This window comes from Chenopodium quinoa, unplaced genomic scaffold (assembly GCF_001683475.1).
Source record: "Chenopodium quinoa cultivar QQ74 unplaced genomic scaffold, ASM168347v1, whole genome shotgun sequence".
In the NCBI taxonomy this organism is placed as follows: domain Eukaryota; kingdom Viridiplantae; phylum Streptophyta; class Magnoliopsida; order Caryophyllales; family Amaranthaceae; genus Chenopodium; species Chenopodium quinoa.
The window spans coordinates 2,438,919-2,462,804 of NW_018744858.1; the positions used below are offsets into that span (position 1 = coordinate 2,438,919).

The window sequence follows — 23,886 nt, forward strand, 5'->3', positions numbered from 1 at the left end:
TCCCGGTCTACTTTGTCAGTCACGTACTGAAAAATGCCGAGTTGAGGTATCCCCTAGTGGAGAAATTTGGTCTTGCACTCTTCATGGTTGTTAAAAAATTGAAGCCCTACTTTTTGGCACATGCAGTCGTCGTGTATACAGACCAACCTATCAAGCGGCCACTTACCATCATGGAGTCGTCAGGCCGAATGATCAAATGGGCCATAGAAATACAGAGCCTCGAAGTTACATTCGAGCCTAGAAAAGCAGTGAAGGGGCAAGCCTTTGCTGATTTTATTGTAGAGATGACTCGTCCTCCTGACTCTCAAGTTCCAGACCAAGTATGGAAGGTATATGTGGACGGAAGCTCTACTTCAAATGGTTGTGGAGCAGGCGTCATATGTCAGTCGCCAGAGGGCGACATGTACGAGTATGCTCTACGCTTCAGTTTTCAGGCTTCAAACAATGAGGCAGAATATGAAGCTTTACTAGCTGGGATCCGCATGTGCAAGGCGGCAGGGGCAAGAAAAATAGACGCCTGTTCCGATTCACAATTGATAGTGAGTCAGTACAATGGCGAATGCGAAGCAACCCATCCGGCCATGATCAAGTATTTACAGGCGGTCCGACAAGCAGTCGGCTCCCTTGAGGATTTCCATCTGATCCAAGTGCCGAGATCAGAAAACAACCAGGCGGATGCACTGTCAAAATTAGCATCATCCGCCTCCTCTGATACTCCTCGAACTGTTTTTTGGGAAGTAATGGAGAAGAGAAGCATCGAGGAAAACCCTATTGGAATCCTAGACAGAAGCTCAACCTGGATGGATTCAATCAGGGCATATCTGACAAACGGTACACTGCCGGATGATACTCAACAGGCGGCAGCACTGAAAAAATGAGCCACCTGTTTTGAAATGATAAAGGGAGAACTTCACAAAAAGGGGTACCTTCAACCCTTCTTAAAGTGTGTTACTCCAGAAAAGGGACGAGAGATACTAGACGATCTTCACTCTGGTTACTGTGCTTCTCATATAGGTGGTAGGATGCTTGCTCAAAGGGCAAGGCGGCAGGGCTACTTTTGGCCTACTTTGGAAGCAGATGCAATGGAGATGGTGAAAAAATGTGACAAGTGCCAAAGGTTTGGCAAACTAATTCACCGTCCGGCTACTGACCTCACTACCAATCACAGCCCACTACCGTTTGCTAAGTGGGGCATGGACATTCTGGGTCCATATACGCCTGCTACAGGCGGAAGGAGGTACATACTTGTTGCCGTCGACTACTTCACTAAATGGGTGGAGGCGGAGGCTGTAAAGGGAATCAAGACGAAAGATGTAATTTCATTCATTTGGAAAAATGTCATCACTCGGTTCGGGGTTCCCATGTTTATGGTTTTTGATAATGGTCCCCAATTTGAGACGCCTGTTCTCAAAAGCTGGTTGGGTGATCAAGGAATTGCAAACTACTTTGCATCTGTCGGCCGTCCACAAGCAAACGGCCAGGTAGAAGCCTTTAATAAAATCATCTCAGACGGTCTCAAGAAAAAGATTGAACGAGCAGGCGGCCTATGGGCGGATGAACTACCACATGTTCTCTGGGCCATTAGGACGACTGAAAAAGGGGCAACTAGAGAAACTCCATTCCTCCTAACTTACGGTGCGGAAGCTGTTCTTCCAATAGAACACTACGAGCCGACTCTTCGAGTAATGCTATATGACGAAGAGGCAAACTGGGAAGCCATGCGCCTGGCATTAGACTCACTTCCTGAAAAGAGGGGCAATGCTGTCTTGCGCCATGAGATCTATCGCCTGAGAATGACTAGATCATACAACAAAAAAGTACACAGGCGTCCACTCAAAGTAGGGGACTTTGTACTTAGAAAAATGGAAGCAGTTGGTAGGGCTAATGAGTCTGGCAAACTAACTCCCAACTGGGAAGGACCCTACCGAATCTATGAGGAAGTCAGGGACGGTACCTACCGTCTGGAAACACCAGACGGACAACCGTTGCCTCGAACTTGGAATGTAGATAATCTTAAGAAATATTTCTTTTGAATAATGTAAAGTAAAGAGCTACTTAATAAAAGTTTGCACTTACTATTCAATTTTGTACTACGAGGGGCATGCCGTCTGTACCTTTACAGTCGGCTACTCTCCATTGAGTTTTTCACTCTATCTTCAGAGGGGCATGCCGTCTGTACCTTTACAGTCGGCTACTCTCCATTGAGTTTTTCACTCTATCTTCAGAGGGGCATGCCGTCTGTAAGTTTACAGTCGGCTACTCTCCATTGAGTATTTTACTCACAATAGGGGCATGTCGTCTGGGCATATAGTCGGCTACTCTCCATAAGAAGATGGCCGACTGGTTCCAAACACATAGCCACCCCCCTAATACTAGCTAAAAAGATTAGGGCCTGGCCGACCCTGTGCCTAACAGGCGGCTACCCTCCTTTTACTTAGCACCTACGTTCACCAAGAACTTACCAAGGCCACAGGCCGAATGATCAGACCAGGCGCCAAGCCAACTGATCAAATCTACAAAACTAATACGACCTGTCCCAACATCATAGCAGGCGTCCGACGGCATCCCTCCGGATGAAATTCGTCGCAGAGAGCAGCTCCCTTTTGGGTGGAACATTGTTCTATAAACTAATTACACGACACTTATACGACTGTCCCCAAGGGCAACCACGTAGCCGTTTTTGAGACAAGGATAACTCTATCACTAACCAAACCAGTGGTAGCAGTTGACATCTGAGTCAGATGACCGCCTGTATTACTTGGGATAAATGCAGGGGGTACCTATTGAGTTAATAGCCAACAAACATTGGAGAATCAAGGGGTCTAGCAGGCCTACGCCGCCTGGTACTTATACTTCTCAAGAAAAAGTGACGGCGACTGAGTAACTCCAACGTTAACTCATAGTCACTCCCTCAAATTTGGTATGGAACCTAAAAGGTTTGAGTAGACCACCTTTTTTTTGGCTAACAGGGGCACTCAAACCCCTATTCCTACTAGGTAACCTATTGAGTTAATAGCCAACAAACATTGGCAAATCAAGGGGATCAGCCGGCCTCCGCCGCCTGGAACCTCTACTACTCAATCAAGTGTGACGGAGACTAAGTAACTCCTATGTTAACTTATAGTCACTCCCTCAAAATTAGTATGGAGCCTAAAAGGTATGAGTCGTCCGCTTGTTTTTATCAAACAGGGGCTCTCAACCACTACTCCTGCTAAAGTTAACAAATTACGAGTTAAAAGCCAACAAATATTGAATAGAGGGAAACAACCGGTACCCGCCACTTGTTATCTCAACTACTCAGTTCCTTGGCGACTAGGTAACACTCATGTTTACTTGGTCAGACCACTTTCCTACTTGGTTAAATTTACAAATGACAGGACCGCCTGCCAAAAAAGGATCCAGACAAAATAGTTCGAATACTGATTGGATAAATGGCCGACTGATCGTCTATCCTGGAAACAGACAACCAGTCGTCCAGGGGCATAGGCGGCGTACTAACTATCCGTACCAGTCTGCAACGTTCGGCCATGTAAAACAGTCGGTCTAGTGAACAATTGGATATTAGATATGGAATACTTAGACAAATTTGTCGTAAAGCAAAAATTCATTAAAAATAAGCCGGTCATTAAAGACCATTAAAATATTCAAAGCCCCGGCCCCCTGGCCGGGTAAATACAAAGAAAACGGCACGCAGGCCGTGGAAAGAATACATAAAGCTTAAGAAGGGGGCAGTTCAGTATTAGCAGCTGCCGCCTGGTCAGCACTCTTCTTGCTGGACTCGGCTTCAGCTGCATCCTTTTTTGATGCCTTACCCCCAAGCGGCACAAGCGCCACTACCGGCTCCTCCTCCTCCAACGCTTCCCCCAACGCCTCTTCTTCAGCAGCCGCCAGGATCTCTTGATTATATGTATCCGAACACTGGCGGTACGTTCTTTCCCAAGAGGCAAAGTCGGCACTGGGGAAGAGGCGGCCCCAGGTCATGCGCTGGATTTGAGCGGAGTCTTCCATCATCTCCCGGACCAGCTCTTTCTTCTCTTGCTCGGCCTTTTCCGAGAGCTCTTGGGTAAGACTCTTCTCCTGGGTCACCAGGCGTTCCTTTACGCTGGCCAAGGATTTCTCCATGGCTTCGTAAGAGTACATTTTCAGGCGAAGAGGTTTCAGCTCGGCCTTGAGATTTGTGATGGTCGCCTCCAGCTCGTCATTCTTCTTCTAAGCCGCCTCTAACTGAGCCCGAACAGCGGCGGTAGCCTGCGCCTGATAATAAAGAATATCAATGGTCAGTACTTCCTTTTGGGCAATTTGAAACATTGTCTTATCACAGTCAGAGGCGGCCATAGCTTTTGCAGCCTTTACCTCTTTGTTCTTCCGATCAAGCGGCTTGCGAAGGCCATTAACTCGGAGCATGGCCTAAGTACAAAAAAACAGGCGTCAGTTTCCAAACAAAAAATAAAACAGGCGTCCAGAAATTCAAATACTCAAAAATATGCTAAGTATACCTCAGCAAGGACCCCTGCAATCCCGTCAAGGTCAAGGGTGCCGACACCCCTGACCGCCTCCCTTTCAGCTGGAGGAACTGCCCTGATCATAGACTTGGCCATCTCTACCAAGTCAGGCTCCTGGGGGCCGGCTGCATCAAGCATAAACAAACGGATTATACTTAGTAAAAAAGGGAGCAAGTCTAAAATTTACAAGGACAACTTCATACCTCTAGGCGGCCCAGTTGGAGTTTTAGAAGAAGTGGCCGGCTGTTTCTCAGCCGCCACCTGTTTCCTGGCAGAACCAGGAGAGCTCCCAACAGTCGTCTTCCGGGCCTTGGGGTCCGGCTGTTGGGAAGATGAAGCTCTTGGAGCACCCGTCTAAAAAAGAAGAAAAAAGTCAGTATATGCATAAACACTCCAAAAAGAGGGTGAAAGGTTCGGAGCTCACCAAGGGTGCCCCCTTTTTGGGGGAGTCGGTTGAAGCTTGTTGCATAATAGAGGCCCCAACATGGCCGCCGCAGTCTTGGAGGCGATGATTTTGCTCATGGCGTCAGCTGCAAAAACAAACAACAAAGTTAATAAAAGATAAACAACAAATGTATGGAACAAAAGAGTATTCGACAGGCCGACTACCTCTTGAGCACCGACTGCTGAGGCCGCAGGCGGCCAAAAAGTACTCGTCATAGAGCCACTTGAAGCTCGGGACGCAGTGCAGGGGTACTTGCTCTCGTACCCCTGAAGTAGAGTCGACCCTCGACTCTACTTTAAAGAGTCCTTTATCAAGGATCTCTTTCTTAGCCTTGGGGGGAACAGGCGGCATGCTACGGTCGCCTGCAAGAAGGGGCGGATTCCTGTTCCACCTATTGAAGCGCTTGTTCTGCTCAATGTCTGAACTCTCAATGATGAGGAAGGTGCTCCTCCAGTCCTTCCACTTGTTTGCTTTACCTCTTGTCATGAGGTAGCCCCTGTGGCTTGTCAATTGATACCAGCCGGTACCGCCTGTCTTAGGGGTCCGGCTGAGATAGTTCATATGGGCGAAAGCCTCGAAACTCGGCTCCACCCCGTGCAGTTCGCACCCGGCCACATAGCCGAGTACGTTGACCCAGGAGTTTGGGGCTAACTGCCATAACCCCAACTCATACCCATCCAAAATCCGCTGAACATCCGGATGTAATGGGAAGCGAAGCCCTGCCTTGATGGCCGCCTCGTAGCAGCCAAAGCAGGCGCTTTCATAACTGGAACCAGCCGGCCAGACGACTGTGTCTTCTGGATCCGGCACAAACACTAGAAAGTCGGAGCCCATGGTGTGGTTTGCAATAAATCTCTCCACTTTCTCTTGCATGGCTGTGATTCGGCCCCGAGGTACCGTGCAGTAGTAGGGGGTATTTAGCTCTCGGTAAGAGGCGGATGGTTCCGCCCAATTGTCCCCCTTCTCAACTGCGTGAGAAAGTCTCGCCTCTTGCAGGCGGCTGTTTTTCTCTTCTGTACCCAAAGAAGCATGGCCAGAAGAGCTTGACTCGGAATCGTCCTCCGACGAGTCTGAAGAGGACGACTCCTCCCCTCTCCTGGAGGGGCCCGCCTCCTCTCTTTGAAAAGGAGCAGATTTGTTAACTGTTAAATGGGAAGGGGTCACTATGACTCCCCCCACAGAATTGCCGGCATCCAGGCCGCCTTGTTTCACTTCCACATCTGGCGCCTGGTCAGATGTTTCACTAAGCGGCACCCTGTGGGAGGAGTCGTCTGAATTTGAGATCCTAGCTGTCTTTTTCGTTCTGGCCATCCTGCTCTGCATAGACACAGATACAGTCGGACTTTGTATAAAGGGCAAAGATGGGTCCGGAAAAGGGCAGGCGGCACTCCTAGTCCTAGATTCAGCAGTCCCCGGTGACCGACTGATCACTAACCTAGGTCGTGTCGTGTGCTTCCGTGGTGCCATTTCAGAAAATAAAAAGAAAATTAAGAGTAAGAGAACTGAGTTACATGAACGAGTGACGGTTGATGAAGTTCTGGAAATCCTGTGCAGTCGGCTTGTCAGAACAGGCGGTAGGCAGAAAAGGTCCAAAATGTCAGAGCAAGTTCAGGGGTCCGAATGTTCTCAAAAAGTTCTCAAAGTGTGAAAATGACTCAAGACAACTCTCCTTTATATAGGCGAAGTGAGAAGGCGAAGGGTCACTTTCAGAATTCAAAATTTGGGCGGGAAAATCTCTCGTCCTTTCGCCGACTGACACCTGTAGCAGGCCGTCGCCTGTTACAGTGCGACACCTGTCACAGGTAACACGTGACCAATCACGTGCCACCTGTGAGGGGCAAATGATTAGGGGATTTTGCTCCTACCAATCGGAATGCGCCACGTGGATCAATCAGGTCCTGCCAAGTGTCCCCCAGTTGGAACAGTCAGGGCTTCCCACGTGGCACGCGCTTATTCGTCCACCTTGGACCTGTTATGTCAAGACATGTGGCATACTCCATGCCTAATGGAAAAACCGGCCACCCAGGCCCAGCTTCCGAGGGAAGCCCAATCAGCCCTAGGTTTACCTAAACCTAGGATGAGCACGTTTCCCAAGGTTATAAATACCTCCCTTAATCCTCATTAAGGGGAATTACAAAAGGGGAACAGAAACATTACGGAAAAAAACACATTAATTACACACAGTAATAACCGGCTGATCTCGCTAACAAAGCAGATTACCTTCATTAAACACTCTCACCTAGAGAGACCAAATTACTTTAATTTCCGCATTAATTACTCCTTAATCAGGTACTAACTTGACCGTTGGAGGCGGAGCTCACAGGAGTCTCCGTTATTTTGCAGGTACAGGCGTCCGGTTCCAGTCTCGGAATTGTAACTCTCCCGCAGGACATCAGAAAACCCCGAAACAAGTGGTGCTAGAATCATTAATGCAGAATTTCAATGCATTCATGATAGATTAGACATAGTTGTTTTCAGATTTTAGAACAAAGAAAAAGGAAGATGAACCAAGTTAGTATCAATATTACTCTCTCCGTTCAATTTTGCAATCAAGGGTTTGTTGTTAATCTAGCAATTGTGTTTTAAATTAGTGAATAAATTAGTGAAATTACATTATGTACTCGGTTTTTAAAAAAATTAGTGATTAGCAATTGTTAGTTTGATTAATGATGCGTTATACTTTAGCAATGTATGTAGGTATTAATTACTTACTAACTTTTGTTTTTTGTTTTTGTTTTTTGTTTTTAATTTTTTATAGATTCATATGTGAATTGAAGCACAAGTTTAGCTGCTTGAAGAATACATATTGTAGATATAGTGGGAAGTTAGAAAGAATACATCCATTGTACTTGCTATAGTGGTATGAATTATAAGCATTTCTAATCTATATTTCTTTTTCTTTATTCATTTAATGAAAGTTTTTTCATGCTATTACAACTTGTGTATTGTTTAATGACAAATAAATACAACAATATATAAATGTTTGCATCATCATATGCCTAGATACCCGTTCAAGACTTTTTCATTAGGAGAAAGTCTTGAATAGTCCCCGGTTGGGACTGTTCTTGAACGTTTACTCTCACTTAGGTGGTGAATGTATGTCTTTTTTTTTCGATTTTAAGGAACATCTTGGCTTATCATTTCCTCACCATGTTCTCTGGGTACATATGTGGGTAAGTAATTATCTACATCGTGTACTTAGAGAACTGGGGGGAAATGCTGCCGGATTTTCCTTAAAATTGGAAAGTCGCCATACATTCACTAGTGAGAATACACGTTCAAGGATGGGTTAGGTTGGAGCGATAAGGACCCTTTGGAAGCATATATGCATTTTTTTTACTATAAGAATATTATATGCATGGTGTGTGTTTGAATTTTATTTACATATATAATATATGTAGCAATTATACATTATTTGTAATATGTTGCTATGTTTAGAGACAATTTACTCAATGGAGAAGGATCGTGGTTGGATGTATGGTAGACGTGATACATTGGAATTATTTGATGGGGTTCAAGAGTTTTGCGAGAGGGCTTTATCTTATCAGCGCAGAATGGGTGTCGATTGCCTCTATTGTCCTTGTGTTGATTGTAATAATGTGAAGGTGGTCAATAGTGTTGATATCATTAGAGATTATGTAGTTTGTCGTGGGTTTAGGCTTAAATACCATGTATGGATTTGGCACGGTGAAGAAGGAGAATACAGTGGGGATGTTGATGGGAATGATGTGCATGATAAAAGCAATGAGATTCGTGTGGACGAGGAATACAGGAATGATGAATATATTATTGATAATGGTGATGAGGATGGATTTGAGGATGATCAGGTGGATGAGGTCGAGGATGAAGGGGTGGATGAGATGATGCGTGGTGTTGAAGGTGACGTGTTTGAGTCATTATCGGAGGCTTCTAAAAAGCCTTTGTATCCTGGGTGCAAAAAATACTCCAAACTATCAGCTGTGCTAACACTGTTTAACATTAAGTCGAAGCATGGGTGGACGGACAATAGTTTTACTTCTTTGTTGACCGTGTTAAGTGAGATGTTGCCTGACGAGAATGAAATTCCTAAGTCTTACTATTATGCAAAGAAGCTCATGTGTCCATTTGGTTTGGAGCATAAGAAGATACATGCATGTCCTAATGATTGTATTCTTTATCGAAATGAATATGAACAATTGGAGGAGTGTCCACGATGCAAGAAGTCACGCTACAAGCGCATGAGTTGCAATGCTGGTACGAAGGGGCCTCTTGCTTAGGTGTTGTGGTATCTTCCCATCATTCCAAGGTTTAAGCGTCTTTTCTCAACACCAAAAGACGCTAAAAACTTGAGGTGGCATGCAGAGGGAAGAAAGAAAAACAGAATGCTGAAGCATCCAGCTGACTCCCTGCAATGGAAGAACATTGATATGAAGTTTGGGGAATTTGGTGATGAAGTCAGAAATTTAAGGCTTGGGTTGTGCACGGACGGGATGAATCCATTTGGCACTCTTAGTACCCAACACAACACATGGCCGGTACTTTTAGTGATCTACAATTTGCCTCCTTGGTGTTGCATGAAACGTAAGTATGTAATGCTTTCACTACTAATAACGAGGCCAAGGCAACCTGGAAACGACATAGATGTTTATCTTGCGCCACTTGTTGACGATTTGAGAAAGATGTGGGACGAAGGGGTTTCTGTTTTTGATGCTCATAAGAATGAGATGTTCACATTGCGTGCAGCTCTTATGTGGACTGTTAATGATTTTCCTGCATATGGCAACTTGTTTGGGTACAAGAACAAAGGAAAAAAAGCATGCCCCATTTGTATTGATGACACCCCAAGCATACACCTTGATAATTGTCACAAAGAGGTGTACGTGCGGACTCAAAGGTTGCTCAGGCGCGATCCCCCGCACCGTAGGAAGAAAAAGGCTTTCGATGGGAAAGCGGAAGAGGGGACTGCGCCTAGGCCGTTGACTGGTGAGGAGGTTTATGCTCGAGTTAAGGGTATACGAACAGTATTTGGGAAAACAGAAAAATCTGCGGACTCAACTGCTCTCTTTAAAATAGAATGAATCTTTTGGAAGCTTCCGTACTGGAAAGAACATGACGTTAGGCACTGTCTTGATGTAATGCATATAGAGAAGAATGTGTGTGATGCTCTTGTGGGAACGCTGATGAATATTCAAGGAAAAACAAAGGATGGAAAGGGTGCACGGTTAGATTTAGAAAAGATGGGGGTTCGTCTAGAATTGTGGGCTCAGGAAAAGGTTAGAAAGGGAAATGAACAGGAAAAGGGAGATGCAATGAGTTCGAAAAAAGGAAAGGGGAAGAGCAAGGTAAAGGGAAAGGCCACAGATGCATCGAAGAAGAAATATGAGGGAAAAGCCAAGGATGACAAGGCTTATTTACCTCCGACTTGCTACACATTGTCAAGGGTAGAAAAACGGATGTTTTGTGCATGTCTGTACGGCATTAAGGTTCCATCAGGGTACGCATCTAACATGAAAAGATTTGTATCCTTAAATGGAGAATTGAAGCTGACAAGTATGAAATCCCATGATTGTCATGTTCTGATGCAAGTATTCCTACCAATTGCAATACGTGGTATTTTATCGAAGCACGTGAGGGAAGCTATTACAAGCCTCTGTTCAGTTTTCAATACAATATGTAGCAAAGTGCTTGATCCTTGTACACTTGATGCTTTGCAGGCGGATGTGGTTGTGACTCTATGCAAATTTGAGATGTACTTCTCACCCTCATTTTTTGACATAATGGTGCATCTTATTCTTCATTTGGTGCGTGAGATTAAGTTGTGCGGTCCCATATTCATGAGGTGGTGCTATCCTTTTGAAAGACACATGGGTACATTGCAAAATAAGGTAAGGAATCGGGCTCACCCGGAAGGAAGTATGATTCAAGGGATCGTGGTTGAGGAGATTGGTAATTTTGCGGACGACTATATAGCCGTTGCTGAACCTATTGGTCTTCCTCCTTCTTGACATGAAGGGAGACTTGATGGTCAAGGCACAATCGGGTCAAAACGAATGTCACCTGACCGAGATAAGCTTTTACAAGCACACCTATATGTGTTGCACCATGTTGCAGATGTTCACCCATACTTAGATGAGCACATGGCTAGTTTGCGTGATGAATTTCCATTGAAAGGTGAAAGGGCATTGATGTAGTTGCATAATAAGAGGTTTGTGAGTTGGTTTCGTGATCGAGTGATGGGTAGAATGGATGAGAGTGTCATTGATACAGTAAGGTGGCTTGCTTATGGTCCTAGGGATGATGTTCGCTCATTTGAGGGATATGACATAAATGGGTACACTTTTTGGACTGAGCGTCAAGATTTGAAATCTTCCTCGACCCAAAACAGTGGTGTAACGCTTGTGGCATTGTCAAGGGAGTTTGCAAGTGCTAAGGATAAATCACCCGTTGATGCAGAGTTGTCAAACTATGGTCAAAATCAAGAAATATGGGAGCTTGATTATTGTAACTTCACGATTGCTCTTTTCCGGTGTAAATAGGTTGATAATATGAGGCGTAACGTCAAATATGATGACTTTACTCTTGTAGATCTTGGCCACCTGAATGACAATGCGGAACCATTCATCCTTGCATCTCAAGCTAAGCAAGTGTTTTACGTAACTGACTCAGCTGATTCAAAATGGTCTATTGTGCTAGCCGGCAAAAGAAGAATCCTAGGCATTGGAGATGTCGAGGATGAGGAAGAGTATGATGCGTTTGATGACTCGGCACCTTTCACTTCCTAGACCTGTTGTACCAAATGACATAGACGACCAAGCCAATTATATGCGATCAGACCACAACGAAGGAATATTAGATTGAGGTACTATTTTTCAGCAATTTTGAAATTGTAGGCGTTGAAAGTATTATTAAATCACAGGTTAGGTGAAAATGAATGAAAGTGTTAACTTACTTGCCCATTTTTCACATTTTCTTTTAAATGAATAAAGTAACTTTTAAAACATTTGAAATATGGAATAAAAACGACCTACACTTGTCCATTTTCTATGTTGATTTGTATTATAATTCAACCATTTATATTTGATTTTATAACTTTACCTTACAAATTTATTTATATTACAACTAATAACGTGTTATGTTTGTTATGGCAGGTGTTTAAATCTCATGGCGGACGATCAGGACCGTATTTGTGTCGAGGATGTAGAGGATGATGATGATGATTTCTCTGAGGATGAGGATGAGCTGTATAATGTGAACAAGGAGCCTGATTTGGGTGAGGCAGAAGATCAAGCTCAGGATGAGTTGGAGCGTAGGCTTGATGAATTTGAAATTTCAGCTGAACAAGCGCCTCCTATTGAAAATGCAGTTTCTGAGACGGTTGGTGAGAACCCTACTTCCCACACTCAAAGCCAAGGACAAAGTGGAGGAGGGGTGAAGGCATCGGCTAAGAAAAAGGTGAGGGGTCCAACGACAAGTTTCAAGAAACCCGTCGGTCCCATGGTCCTAGAGTACGACAAGGCGGCCAACCTACAGGCAAATGGCGTCGTCTATATGCTGTTCACGTTGGCATTTGTGCGCGTAAAATCTCGATTACACTTGGTTGGCGGGAAGTATCTCCAGGCTTGATTGACACATTTTGGAATGATACAAGGGCAAGTGTTTTGTTTGCACATTTACACAATTATAAATACCTTCACTTTATTGTTATTTAAAAGGGGAAACTAATAATCGATTTTATTTGTGCTTGCAGAGTCTGTTTAATATTCCTAACGACGGCGCCAAACGAAGGGTGTTTGAATCTTTACTAGCGGAAAGATTCAGAGGTTTCAAGACCACCTTAGTTCGTGGTTGGATAACAAAGACAATTGTGAAAAAACCAAAGAAGAAGAAAGGAGGTGGCAATGATGATGAAGTCATCGAGGAAGAGCAACTCCCATGGCAAAAATGGCCAAGCGTATCGAAGGATGATTGGGAAGTTTTCTTTCTTAAAAAAAGTAAAAAGGAAGCAATTGTAAGTTTAAGTAAATTTGATGACAATTGTATAATATATTAACTCTTTTTAAAGTAATGATACTAACATTTCTAATTTATGTAGGAACTGAGGGAGCAAAATTCCAAAAAATGCAAGGATGAAGCAATATACCCAACGTATGGGGTGTAAGACATTTGGTGAATGGACGAAAACGTGGGTCAACGAAGGAGTATACCCCACTCCTCTTTTAGGGTCCTCCAAAGAACCCTCTGATTCCACGATCACTACGCTGGTGAGTCGTGCTGGTGATTTCTTCTGTTCTCTGTATGCACGTGATAAGGAAACCGGAAAATGAGTCATTAAGGCTCTGGAAACCAAAGAAATAGCAGATAAGCTCGTAACCAACTATGAACTTGTGAACTTTATGAAGCTTTTGCATGAATATCACTTATGGTTTGCTATGGTCTTGCTTACCGTCCTGTCTGCTGAGTGAAGCTGTGTGTTGGTTTGGATGTTGTTGGTTTCTGTTCTGTTGCGTTTAGTTGTCTTGTTTGTGTTGGTGTTTGGCTATTATTGCGGTTTGTCCTGGTCCTCGTATTCAGTACCCATCCTAGAAGGTGCCTAAAGGGCTTTTGTAGTTGGGGTGTTACAGTTTTGCTATTTTGTAAAGTTGTAACTATTATTCTTTGGTAGTAAAATTTCTTATTTACCCAAAAAAAAAAAATATATTCATGTTGCCTTTTTTTTTGCTACAGATTGAACACACTGAAGAACTGGTTGAAGGCAAGCTCGTCCCAAGTGTAGAAAAAGACCCTTTCACCTTGGCTTTGGGAAAGCCCTACCATCCAGGACGGGTAGTAGGTGCGGGAGGGACATTGCTACACTAGTAGAAAAAAGTTAATAGGAAGCCCCAAATGGGAAGCGGTTCTTAAAACCCGCTACGAAATCCCTACAAAAACCTGCTAAAAAAAACATCAAACCTCAAATGGCAAGCGGTTTGGGTTGAACCGCTCCCAAAAATATAATGGGAAGCGGTTCAAACCGCTGCCGTTTCTAAAACAAAAGCGAGATCCAAATAAAATATGAAACCCTTCCCCGCTTTCAGAGTTTCACTCACTCCTCCTTCATTTCGCGTTCCCCTTTCACTCTCAATCACCGGCACTCCACCACCACCACCATTGCCCAAATTTTGGAAGCCTGGAACCGAGAAAACTCGACTGGTAGAAGACGAAGATGGCGGCGTTCTCTTCTTCAACTCTTCCTCGTCTTCTTCTTCATCTTCTAGTGTCGGAACATAAGCGCAGAGACGCCATTCTCTTTCTAGTTGAAAATCATGCTACTAACATTGTTGTCGGCGAAACTGGCAGCGGAAAAACTACTCAAATTCCTCAGGTTTTCTCATTTTCTTCAATTTTATTGTTTCGGTTGTTAATTAATTTTGATGAATTTTGTTTGTTTTTGTTGGAATTTCTAGTATTTAAATGAAGGATGATGGGCTGATTCTGGTCATGTTATTGCTTGCACTCAGCCTCGTCGTCTCGCTGTTCAGGTATTGTGTTCTTAATCTTTATAATGTTTTGTACTTTTGTTTTGTGCTTCTTAGTATATTACTGTAATAAGTTCTCCAGTCGATGATTTCGATGGCAAATGTTGATAATGTGGTGTTATTGATGTTTACTTGTTGCTGTAATTGTATTTCTTATGTGCTAAAAAGCATATAATTTGGTTTGTTATGTTTAAGAAAATGTATATATTTAACAAGTTTCATTTAACTAGGTGTTTGGTAGCAAAGTGCTCATAGAGAAACAGTGACTGATTGTGTAAGTTAAAGTCATTGTCAATTATCATGGAAAATTTTTACATTTTTTATTCCGGCTATTACGAATTCAGGAGAAGTAATATTAGTTTTTTTTTGCTGCTTAATAAACCTAATTCAGAATTTATTTTAGGTTAATTTATCAATTTGAAGGGAGAGAAATGAGAGTCTGGTTTCTAAGTTGAGAGTCAGGCTGCATTTTCGTGTTTTCCTTTTGTTTTTTTCCCGAATAAATAGAAGTATGGTTGTCTATGCTTATAGTAGCTATTGAGCTTCGTGATCTAATCTTCGATTTAGTCTTTGGACTATGTACTACGATTCTAAAACATGTGCTTCAAAGGTGCCTTTTCCTTTCAATTTGCACTGCAGTGTTTATGATGGTGAGCTCTAGCATATGTAAGCCATGTTTCCATACTTTGGTGCCTTATTTTATGTTTTTTGTTTTTCTCATAAAACCATAGTTTGGTGTCTTGATATGCTATATCTTTTTATTTTTTCAGAAATAAAATATAGATATGCATGCTTCAAAGTTGTGTTCAAAAGAGTGAATCACTCTCATTTTTGCGCTAAAATAAAGTTGGGGGGGGGGGGTAGCTCTGGCATGCATATATTAGGAATGTTAGCTAGACCTATATTTTTTTGGTTTTCTGCTAATTGTATCATATACAATAAACTCTTTTATGCTCTTCCATTTTAACGAATGAAATTCCAGTCAGTTGCTTCAAGGGTTGGGGTTGCTGAAGAAATGGGTGTTAAACTTGGAGAGGAGGTTGGATATGTAATCAGATTTGAAGATGTGACAACTCCGGTAAGACACTTTCACTGGCCAATTCCTATTTCTTACTCTCATTTATGTGCATAATTTTCAACTTGCATTACATGCAATTTGTGCAGTGTGTTTTATTTGTATGTAATCGTTGTGGAATGATATTGTTTTGCCAGCACAAGGTGTTACCAAAATTAAGTTTCTTACTGATGGAGTGTTGCTGAGGGACATGACGTCGATCCTCTTCTGTCCAAGCCCAGGCAGCTGCACCAGGCTAGGCAGTGTATTAACATGCTTCTTTCTTTCTTTGGCTCTTAAAAAAATGAAGCAAATATCCTTAAGTATTCCTCATGTAGTTTCAATGGCCACCGTTTGTGTAAGGGTCTTCGATTCTTGCTGTGATGTTGATAATGAAGCACCTGGTAAGGAGCTCTACAATAAGCTCTGATTTTCCCCTGGATGTTTCAAAATCCAAATCATATAGGAACTAAGTGGTTATTTGGTATTTTATTATGCAGGGGAAAACGAGAAAGTACCTGAGATTTCTTAGAGTAGCGGGGCCGTTGACAGGGATTGTTTTTGGTACTGCTATTGTCAAAATATTTCATCCATCTGCCATCGGTGTGGTAACTTACCACATAACCTTTGTTATTTGAAGTTCTAGGTTGGGTTTTCATTTTGGGAAAATTTGTAGTTTTGATATTAGACATACAGGTTACTAATGAGATACAGTCCTATTATTTTATATATGTACTGGTCTAAGCCTATATGTTAATATACATGGATAAGGGAATACTTGCACATAGTTACTTTTTATCTAAGTCTTTCTAAATTGAATTTCAAGATGCCATGTACCTTCTTGACTGCTTCATTTCACGATTGTTTTATTTGGCAAAACTAATGCACTAGGACAATCTAATGAAGCATCATTGTCTGGAGTGGAATGATCCACCTACTAAGTCTTAACAGCTTCATTTTTTATTGTTCATGTCTCTTGCAAACACCTGATGCTCTAAAATGAAAGTGTTTGTTGAAAGAAGCCTACATTGGAAGTGGAGCTTAACCTATAATAAGTGCTTGACTTAGTTGACTATGAAAGTGATATGTATCAACCTCAATCGAATCAAACAATTCTTAATAGCTTTATATCGTTTCAAATAAGGCCTTTAGGGTGAATTTTGGTGAATTTCGGTGAATGGGGTAATTTTGGTGAATGGGGTGAATGTTGGTAAATGTGGTGAATTTCTTGCCTAATTGTTTGTGAATTTTGATGCCTAAGTATTTGCGGATTTTGGTGACTAATTTTGAAATATTTGACGTACATTTTTTGTGATACTCATGACAATGTTTGGTTTTTTTTTTCTTTAAAGGTTTGCAAGATTTAAAGGGAAGGCCCGTTAACAAGCAAGGAAATCAATGAAGTTCGCGACATGTGGGCTTTTTTCGTGACATTTGATGGCATCTAGAATTTTCGGAGTGGTTATATTAGTTTGTTAGCTTGACTTTATTAGTTATTATGAACATTATTTAATTTTAAGTACGTAGTTATATATTTTTCTAATATATTAACATTAATTTAAAAGTAGTACGTAGTATTTGTAATTGTTATATTAATATATTTTGGTGTAATTACATATTATTGTTTCATTAAATATATTAATGATGTTACTTTTTATATATATAATTACTTCATGTTATATATGTCATTGTATTATTGTTTGTAATATTATTAATATTATTAATTAATAATATTAATTTTATTATTAATTAATAATAATAATTTTATATCGATTAATAATATTATTTTATTATTAACTAATAATACTAAAATTATTGTGAAAGGTCACTAATAATATTATTATATTATTATTAATAATAATTTTTTAAAAAAATGGCTAAATGGGAAGCGGTTTGGCGCCAAAACTGCTTCCCATTACATGATATATTTCATGTGTGAAATGGGAATTGGAAGCGGTTTGGCGCCAAAACTGCTTCCCATTCTCCACAAATTGGAAGCGGTTTGAACCGCTTCCAATTTAAATGGACAATGGCAAGCCCCCCAAACCGAAGCGGTTCAAAACCGCTTCCAAATAGGGGGGTTGAACCGCTTCCCATTTAGTTTTTTCTACTAGTGCTAGGATGGGAAAAGGTGATGGGTCCAGAATATACCAAATCAGGAAGATCCCGAGCAAGTGTTAACTCACCTCATGACTTGGTTTCCACGGTGGCATCAATTAAGGAACTAGTGCGCAACGAGCTTGTAGGTGAATTCAATGCTTGGGCGAAGCAAATGAACTTACCGAGCTTACCATTCCCCTCGATTACACCAGTCAACTCATGTAGTCACCCAAAAGGACAAGGAGAAGATGAAATACATGGAGACGATGATATACATGAGGTAGTTTTAAATTTTTTAGTTTTGGCATATTGAGTTACGTGGGATCTAAGGTGGCATTAATTAATTTCCTATTGCAGGGTGGTACTCCTACACATGCGGACTCGAGGGAGCTCGATAATCCAGCACCTCATCATTTTCCAGATTTACAGGTGACTTTGTTCAGTACTAGCTTAGTGAATATGGGTACATTATCAATTGTGTAGGAAACGACCCCTTGTGATATGTTTGGTTCTGTGGTCGCATATGGTAGTGCACAACCGGCCGAACAAGGTACGATCCATTTGCGACCGCTTAGGCCACAACATTACTCGGTCGGGATCAATTTTGTGATTGCCGGGTTCGAGGATATCCTAATACCAGTGCCCGTAGAGGAGGATGAGTTTACTACACTTTGGGCAGCAAAAGGTAGCTTTGTGCAGTGGCCATGTGCTTGGGTAAGGTTGATGAACCAAGTAATTAAGATTTAGGGTTCACTCTTTACTCTATGCCCGATTGTCTTCACAAGAGTTAGATGGATTTCTTTTCTAACCAATTGCGTGATTTGTTTTATCAGATTTCCAAATAAAGCCAAACTTCAAAGAGGAGGTTGGATCAGCATAAAAGCATTGATCAACCGGTGCCAAAGAAGAGGAGTGAACAACGGTCGGAGAGTGAAAAAGGGTCGATGAAGAACTCTTCGAGAGGTTCAGCTATGCAAGCTACTCCACTTCTTGCTGACACGGTCCTTCAAACGCTCTCTAAAGATTTAACTTTTCTACACAACCGTGTTAGTATGTTGCCTAGTGACACTCCCATTCAAGTTGCACTACCTAAGGCAATGTTCCACTTTGATGAAGATGCAGTTGCATGGCTTAGCAAAGAAGATGTGAAGGAATTTCTAAGTGGTTCAATGCTTAACATTTCCCTCATTCAAACATTCATGAGGTAATTCAATGCCGCTTAAATTATATTATTCAAATTAGTGGTGATTGTCGTTTATTTTTCCATTAATATTCTATTATCATGCATGCAGAGCACTACAGGAGCACTTACTTGAGATTGATTCTTCAAGTAGGGTGGTTATGCCCTAAGCAGATCTCCACTACTAGAATCTTAGGCAACTACCCTGACGTGTTGTACTATGTTGAACGAGGTATCAAGGAATTAGTGCATGCGGGAGACAAGTTCATATTCGCCCCATGTTTTGAGGAGTACGTCTGACCATGTCAAATCCATTTGTTTCCCCTAATTATATGTTGTACACGACTAATTATTGATTTGTTTGTGTATTGTGAATTTATGTAGTTTGCATTGGACCCTGCTGGTGATTTGTGTTTCCAGTAACACAATATTCCTTTTTGATTCAGCTTGATTGCCTCATCCAAAAAAGCTCCTCGTGAAGTCTATACTGCGAAAGTAAATGAAGCTACCTAGTGTTGATTATCATTACCTAACTCATTTATTAGTCATACTAATCAAGTTTGAACTTACTTTTCTATAGTGTTATGAAGAAGATAAATTGTCGAGCTCCTCAAGGTCCCACATGGAAATCACCGATGGTAATGCTACATGATATTGTGATTTTTGTAATAAACAATGCATAAGATGTTGCTAATTTGCTATGCATGTTTGATTCATGTACTTTGTTCCTATGCTAGTGCACACAACAAGATAACGGAGTTGATTGTGGACTATACGTGATGAGATTCATGTTCGACATACTGAGTCGTTGTACAGACACACTACAGCTTGATGAGGTATGCCATTGACTTAGTTAATTTGCTCTTTTCGTGTGATTTGACAAGAAATGTACGAAATAGGCATCCTAGTAGTCATGTAGGCCTTATTTGGTGCATTTTGAATGAAATTGAGTCCTAAAACCCTTGAATTGCTCTTTTAATGTAATTTCAAGTCTTAGCTGCCTAAAACTAGTTAATAATGACATGTTAAGAGCAAGAATGAGTGGATTTGATAAGAAATGTAGAATATAGGCATCCTAGTAGTCATATAGGCCTTATTTGGTCCATTTTGGATGAAATTGCGTCCTAAAAACACTTGAATTGTTCTTCTAATGTGATTTCAAGGCTTAGCCGCCTATAACTAGGTAATAATGACATGTTAAGAGCAAGAATGAGCTGATTTGATAAGAAATGTAGAGAATAGGCATCCTAGTAGTCATATAGGCCTTATTTGGGATTTTGGATGAAATTGCGTCCTAAAACACTTGAATTGCTCTTTTAATGTGATTTCAAGGCTTAGCCGCCTATAACTAGGTAATAATGACATGTTAAGAGCAAGAATGAGTTAACTTGATAAGAAATGTAGAAAATAGGCATCCTAGTAGTCATATGGGCCTTATTTGGGCCATTTTGGATGAAATTGCGTCCTAAAACACTTGAATTGCTCTTCTAATGTGATTTCAAGGCTTAGTCGCCTATAACTAGATAATAATGACATGTTAAGAGCAAGAATGAGTTGACTTGATAAGAAATGTAGAAAATAGGCATCCTAGTAGTCATATAGGCCTTATTTGAGATTTTGTATGAAATTGCGTCCTAAAACATTGAATTGCTCTTTTAATGTGATTTCAAGCCTTAGCCACCTATAACTAGGTAATAATGACATGTTAAGAGCAAGAATGAGTTGACTTGATAAGAAATGTAGAAAATAGGCATCCTAATAGTCATATAGGCCTTATTTGGTCCATTTTGGATGAAATTGCGTCCTAAAACACTTGAATTGCTCTTCTAATGTGATTTCAAGGCTTAGCCGCCTATAACTAGGTAATAATGACATGTTAAGAGCAAGAATGAGCTGATTTGTTAAGAAATGTAGAAAATAGGCATCCTAGTAGTCATATAGGCCTTATTTGTGCTATTTTGGATCAAATTGCGTCCTACAACCCTAGCCGCCTATAAATAAGTAATATTGACATGTTATGAGAAAGAATGAGTTGATTTGACAAGAAATGTAGAAAATAGGTGAAGTAGTAGTCATATAGGCCTACGTAATAAATTTTTGCTTAACTTAAATTGTAATTGTATTTTTACATACATAACCTAAGTAATTAATTCTAACATAATTTTTGTTTATCCAAGTTTTGCAAGGTACAGAAAGGAGGTCCATTGACGAGCAAGGAACTTAATGAAGTTCGAGACATGTTGGCGTCTTTCATCACATTTAATTTAATTTGGACTTGTCAACTACATTAATAATTAGTATTGTTTGTAAATATGACACTTTTTTTTTATAAGGAGTTGTAAATATATATGACACTTCATTGTATTGCATTTGGGATTATTAATTAACATCCATGTATTGTTGTTATTATTTCAATTTAGAAATTATTATATTATTATTGTTATTAGTATTATTAATAATATTATAATAATAATAATTATTATTATTATTATTATTATTATTATTATTATTATTATTATTATTGTTATTATAATATATATTTATGGTAGAATTAATGCAGGATGTGCAGGTTTTTATTATTATTATTAGTATTAATATAATTATTTATAGCAAAAATTTTTTTTTTTAAAAAAAAGGGTTTTCGCACCGATTCACAGAAAGAACCGGTGCTAAAAGTATTTAACATTTAAGGCGCGCAGGACTTTTGGCACCGGTTCTAAGCAAAAACCAGTGCGAAAAGTGTAGTTTTTGGCACTTGTTCTCACCCAGAACCAGTGCGAAATGTATGGGGTTTTAGCACCCCCCAGATATGGACCGGTTCAAAACCGGTGCTAAATAAGGGGTTTTGAACCGGTGCAGATTACGTGTTTTCGACTAGTGTATGCTTGGTTTTAGTTGATTTTGGGGTGAAGTATGTTTTATTTGTTCATTGATGAGATCTTTGCTTTGGGACAAGCAAAGGTTTAGGTTGGGGGAGTTTGATATGTCTATTTTATATAGTGTTTTACCCTCGTCCCTTGGTAATATTTAGGAGTATTTTTGGCTCTGCGGAGCTACTTTTATTACTAATATGCGCTTTCTAGTGTTTTCGTAGCTTTGGTATTGTTTTATAGGATATTGCAAATTTGGAGCATTTTCCCGGACTTATTTGAGACACTACGAGCATTGGATTAGGATCGCGTTCATACGACCCCATTCCGTAGCCCAAGACCGCGTTGGAGTAATCAAACCAGTGATTAAGGGCTCAACAGTTGAGAAAAGACCGAGGCAATGGACCGAGTGTTAAGGACCCAAAGAGGAAATCCAAATTGGGCCAAGAAAATAGCCCAAACGAAGAAGTCTAAGCTGCCCGGATGCTCGCCCAACCGTGGAAGCCCTCGCCCTGAGGCGCGCCCGGCCGGGTGAGGAAGGTAGGAAGGAAACACTTTTCGCCCTGAAGCGCGCCCGACCAGGCGCGAGATGAGAAGGCTGCCAGCGGAAGGCGGGCCCAGTCGGGCGAGATGGCGCCCAATCAGGCGCGTGCTATTGAGGATCTTTTGTGCGGCTTAAACTTTGTTTTACTTAAGGATTTAGGAGCCTAAGTATAAATACACTTTGTTCAGAGAGATTTGCGGACATCATCCATTAGTTAATTTCCAGATTTTTAGTTTTAAGCTTTTGAATAATACTCTTGTTCTCTTAACTCTTTTGGTTTATGCAATTCATTATTTCCGACTATTTTGGTAACGATTCTTTCCCTTTTATTTTCAGTAATTTAATTGCTTGATTAATCATGTCTTGTTTTATTGTTTTGCTTAGCTTAGATTTTAATATGCGTGAGTAATTTTATTTCTAGGGTTGTGAGGATCCATAAATAATATGAAGGGGTAATTTATTATTGTTGATTGTTAATGCTCGATTGATTTCCTATTGATTGATTTAATGCTATGCAATTAGATTTGGCTAGGTTTAATTGTATGAGTTATGCAATATTAATCGAATTCGAGAGATAAGAATTGATGTTTATGCTTAGTTTCAATAGGCAGCTTAATTTAAAAATGGTTAAGTCAAGATTCGAGAGATGCGATTTAATGTCGGTAGATTAAGTTTGTGATTTTAATACGTAGCGAAAGCCCTTTATGATCTGATTAATTGATGCATTGATGATTGATTGTTGTGTTTTACCCTGGAATATTATTTATTGGTGAACCTATGCCCTAGGCTTTGATTTATTGATTTCCCCTCAATTTTATTTTCTTTAGTTTAATTATTCTACTTAATTTAATTCTGATAAAAATAGTTTGGTTACTTGATAATTTAGATTATATTAATTTATTAGGAACAGAAAGACATTATTTCCCTGTGGATTCGACCCTACTCCCTATTTGCTTTAGTTAGAGGACTTAGGTAATTCTTTTGATTAGGAGATACGACTCTATCCTATCAGCTGCATTCCAAACTTTGCTCCAGATGCTGTGTTTTCTGACATTTGAAGACGAGGCCATCGCATTCCTATTTGAGTTCAGGTCAACATAGTATGCACTCCTGACACTAAAAGTTCCAGACTTTGTGAGAGTCCAGGTCCAGTAGTCTTCAAATTCATGCCTTGCAACAGGATATGGCATCATCCTCCCACTCTAAGAAAAGAGTCCCTAATAAACTGTTGTTCCACATACCATCCTCCAACAATTCACTAACCTAATTGCAGCCATCAGTGATAGGATTTTGCCTTGTAAAGACGCGAAAATTTGGTAATTTTGGAACCCACGATTCCTTCCAAATATCTACATTATTGCCTTTTCCCATAGTCTTCAAAGCCCCCTTGGAAATAAGTTCTCTGACAGAAAGAATAGAACGCCAAGTGTAGCTTATTCCACTTAAGATTTTTGCATTCATGAAGTCAGAATTAGGGAAATATTTCCCCTTAAGAACTCTCGCCATCAACGAGCTTGTATTAGTGAGCACTCTCCACGCTTGTTTGGCTAACAAAGCTTTATTGAACACATGAAGATCACGCATACCAAGGCCCCCTTCAGATTTTGAACATTGTATTTTGTTCCAAGCAATCCAAGCCATATGTCGTTCCTCTTTTCTTTGACCCCAAAAGAATTTTCTATACAACCTCTCGATCT

General features: G+C 40.7%; 1 protein-coding gene across 1 annotated transcript; it reads right to left on the bottom strand.

Moving 5' to 3' along the window:
• Window positions 1-23,452: 23,452 nt before the first annotated feature.
• Window positions 23,453-23,830, bottom strand: LOC110704668 (uncharacterized mitochondrial protein AtMg00310-like). The gene has a single exon (XM_021882487.1). It carries the CDS (start codon window positions 23,828-23,830, stop codon window positions 23,453-23,455), a length of 378 nt encoding a protein of 125 aa, XP_021738179.1.
• Window positions 23,831-23,886: the final 56 nt, after the last annotated feature.

Excerpts from the sequence above, each read along its gene's own strand:
- LOC110704668 (XM_021882487.1), bottom strand. The coding sequence starts at position 23,830 with ATGGCTTGGATTGCTTGGAACAAAATACAATGTTCAAAATCTGAAGGG.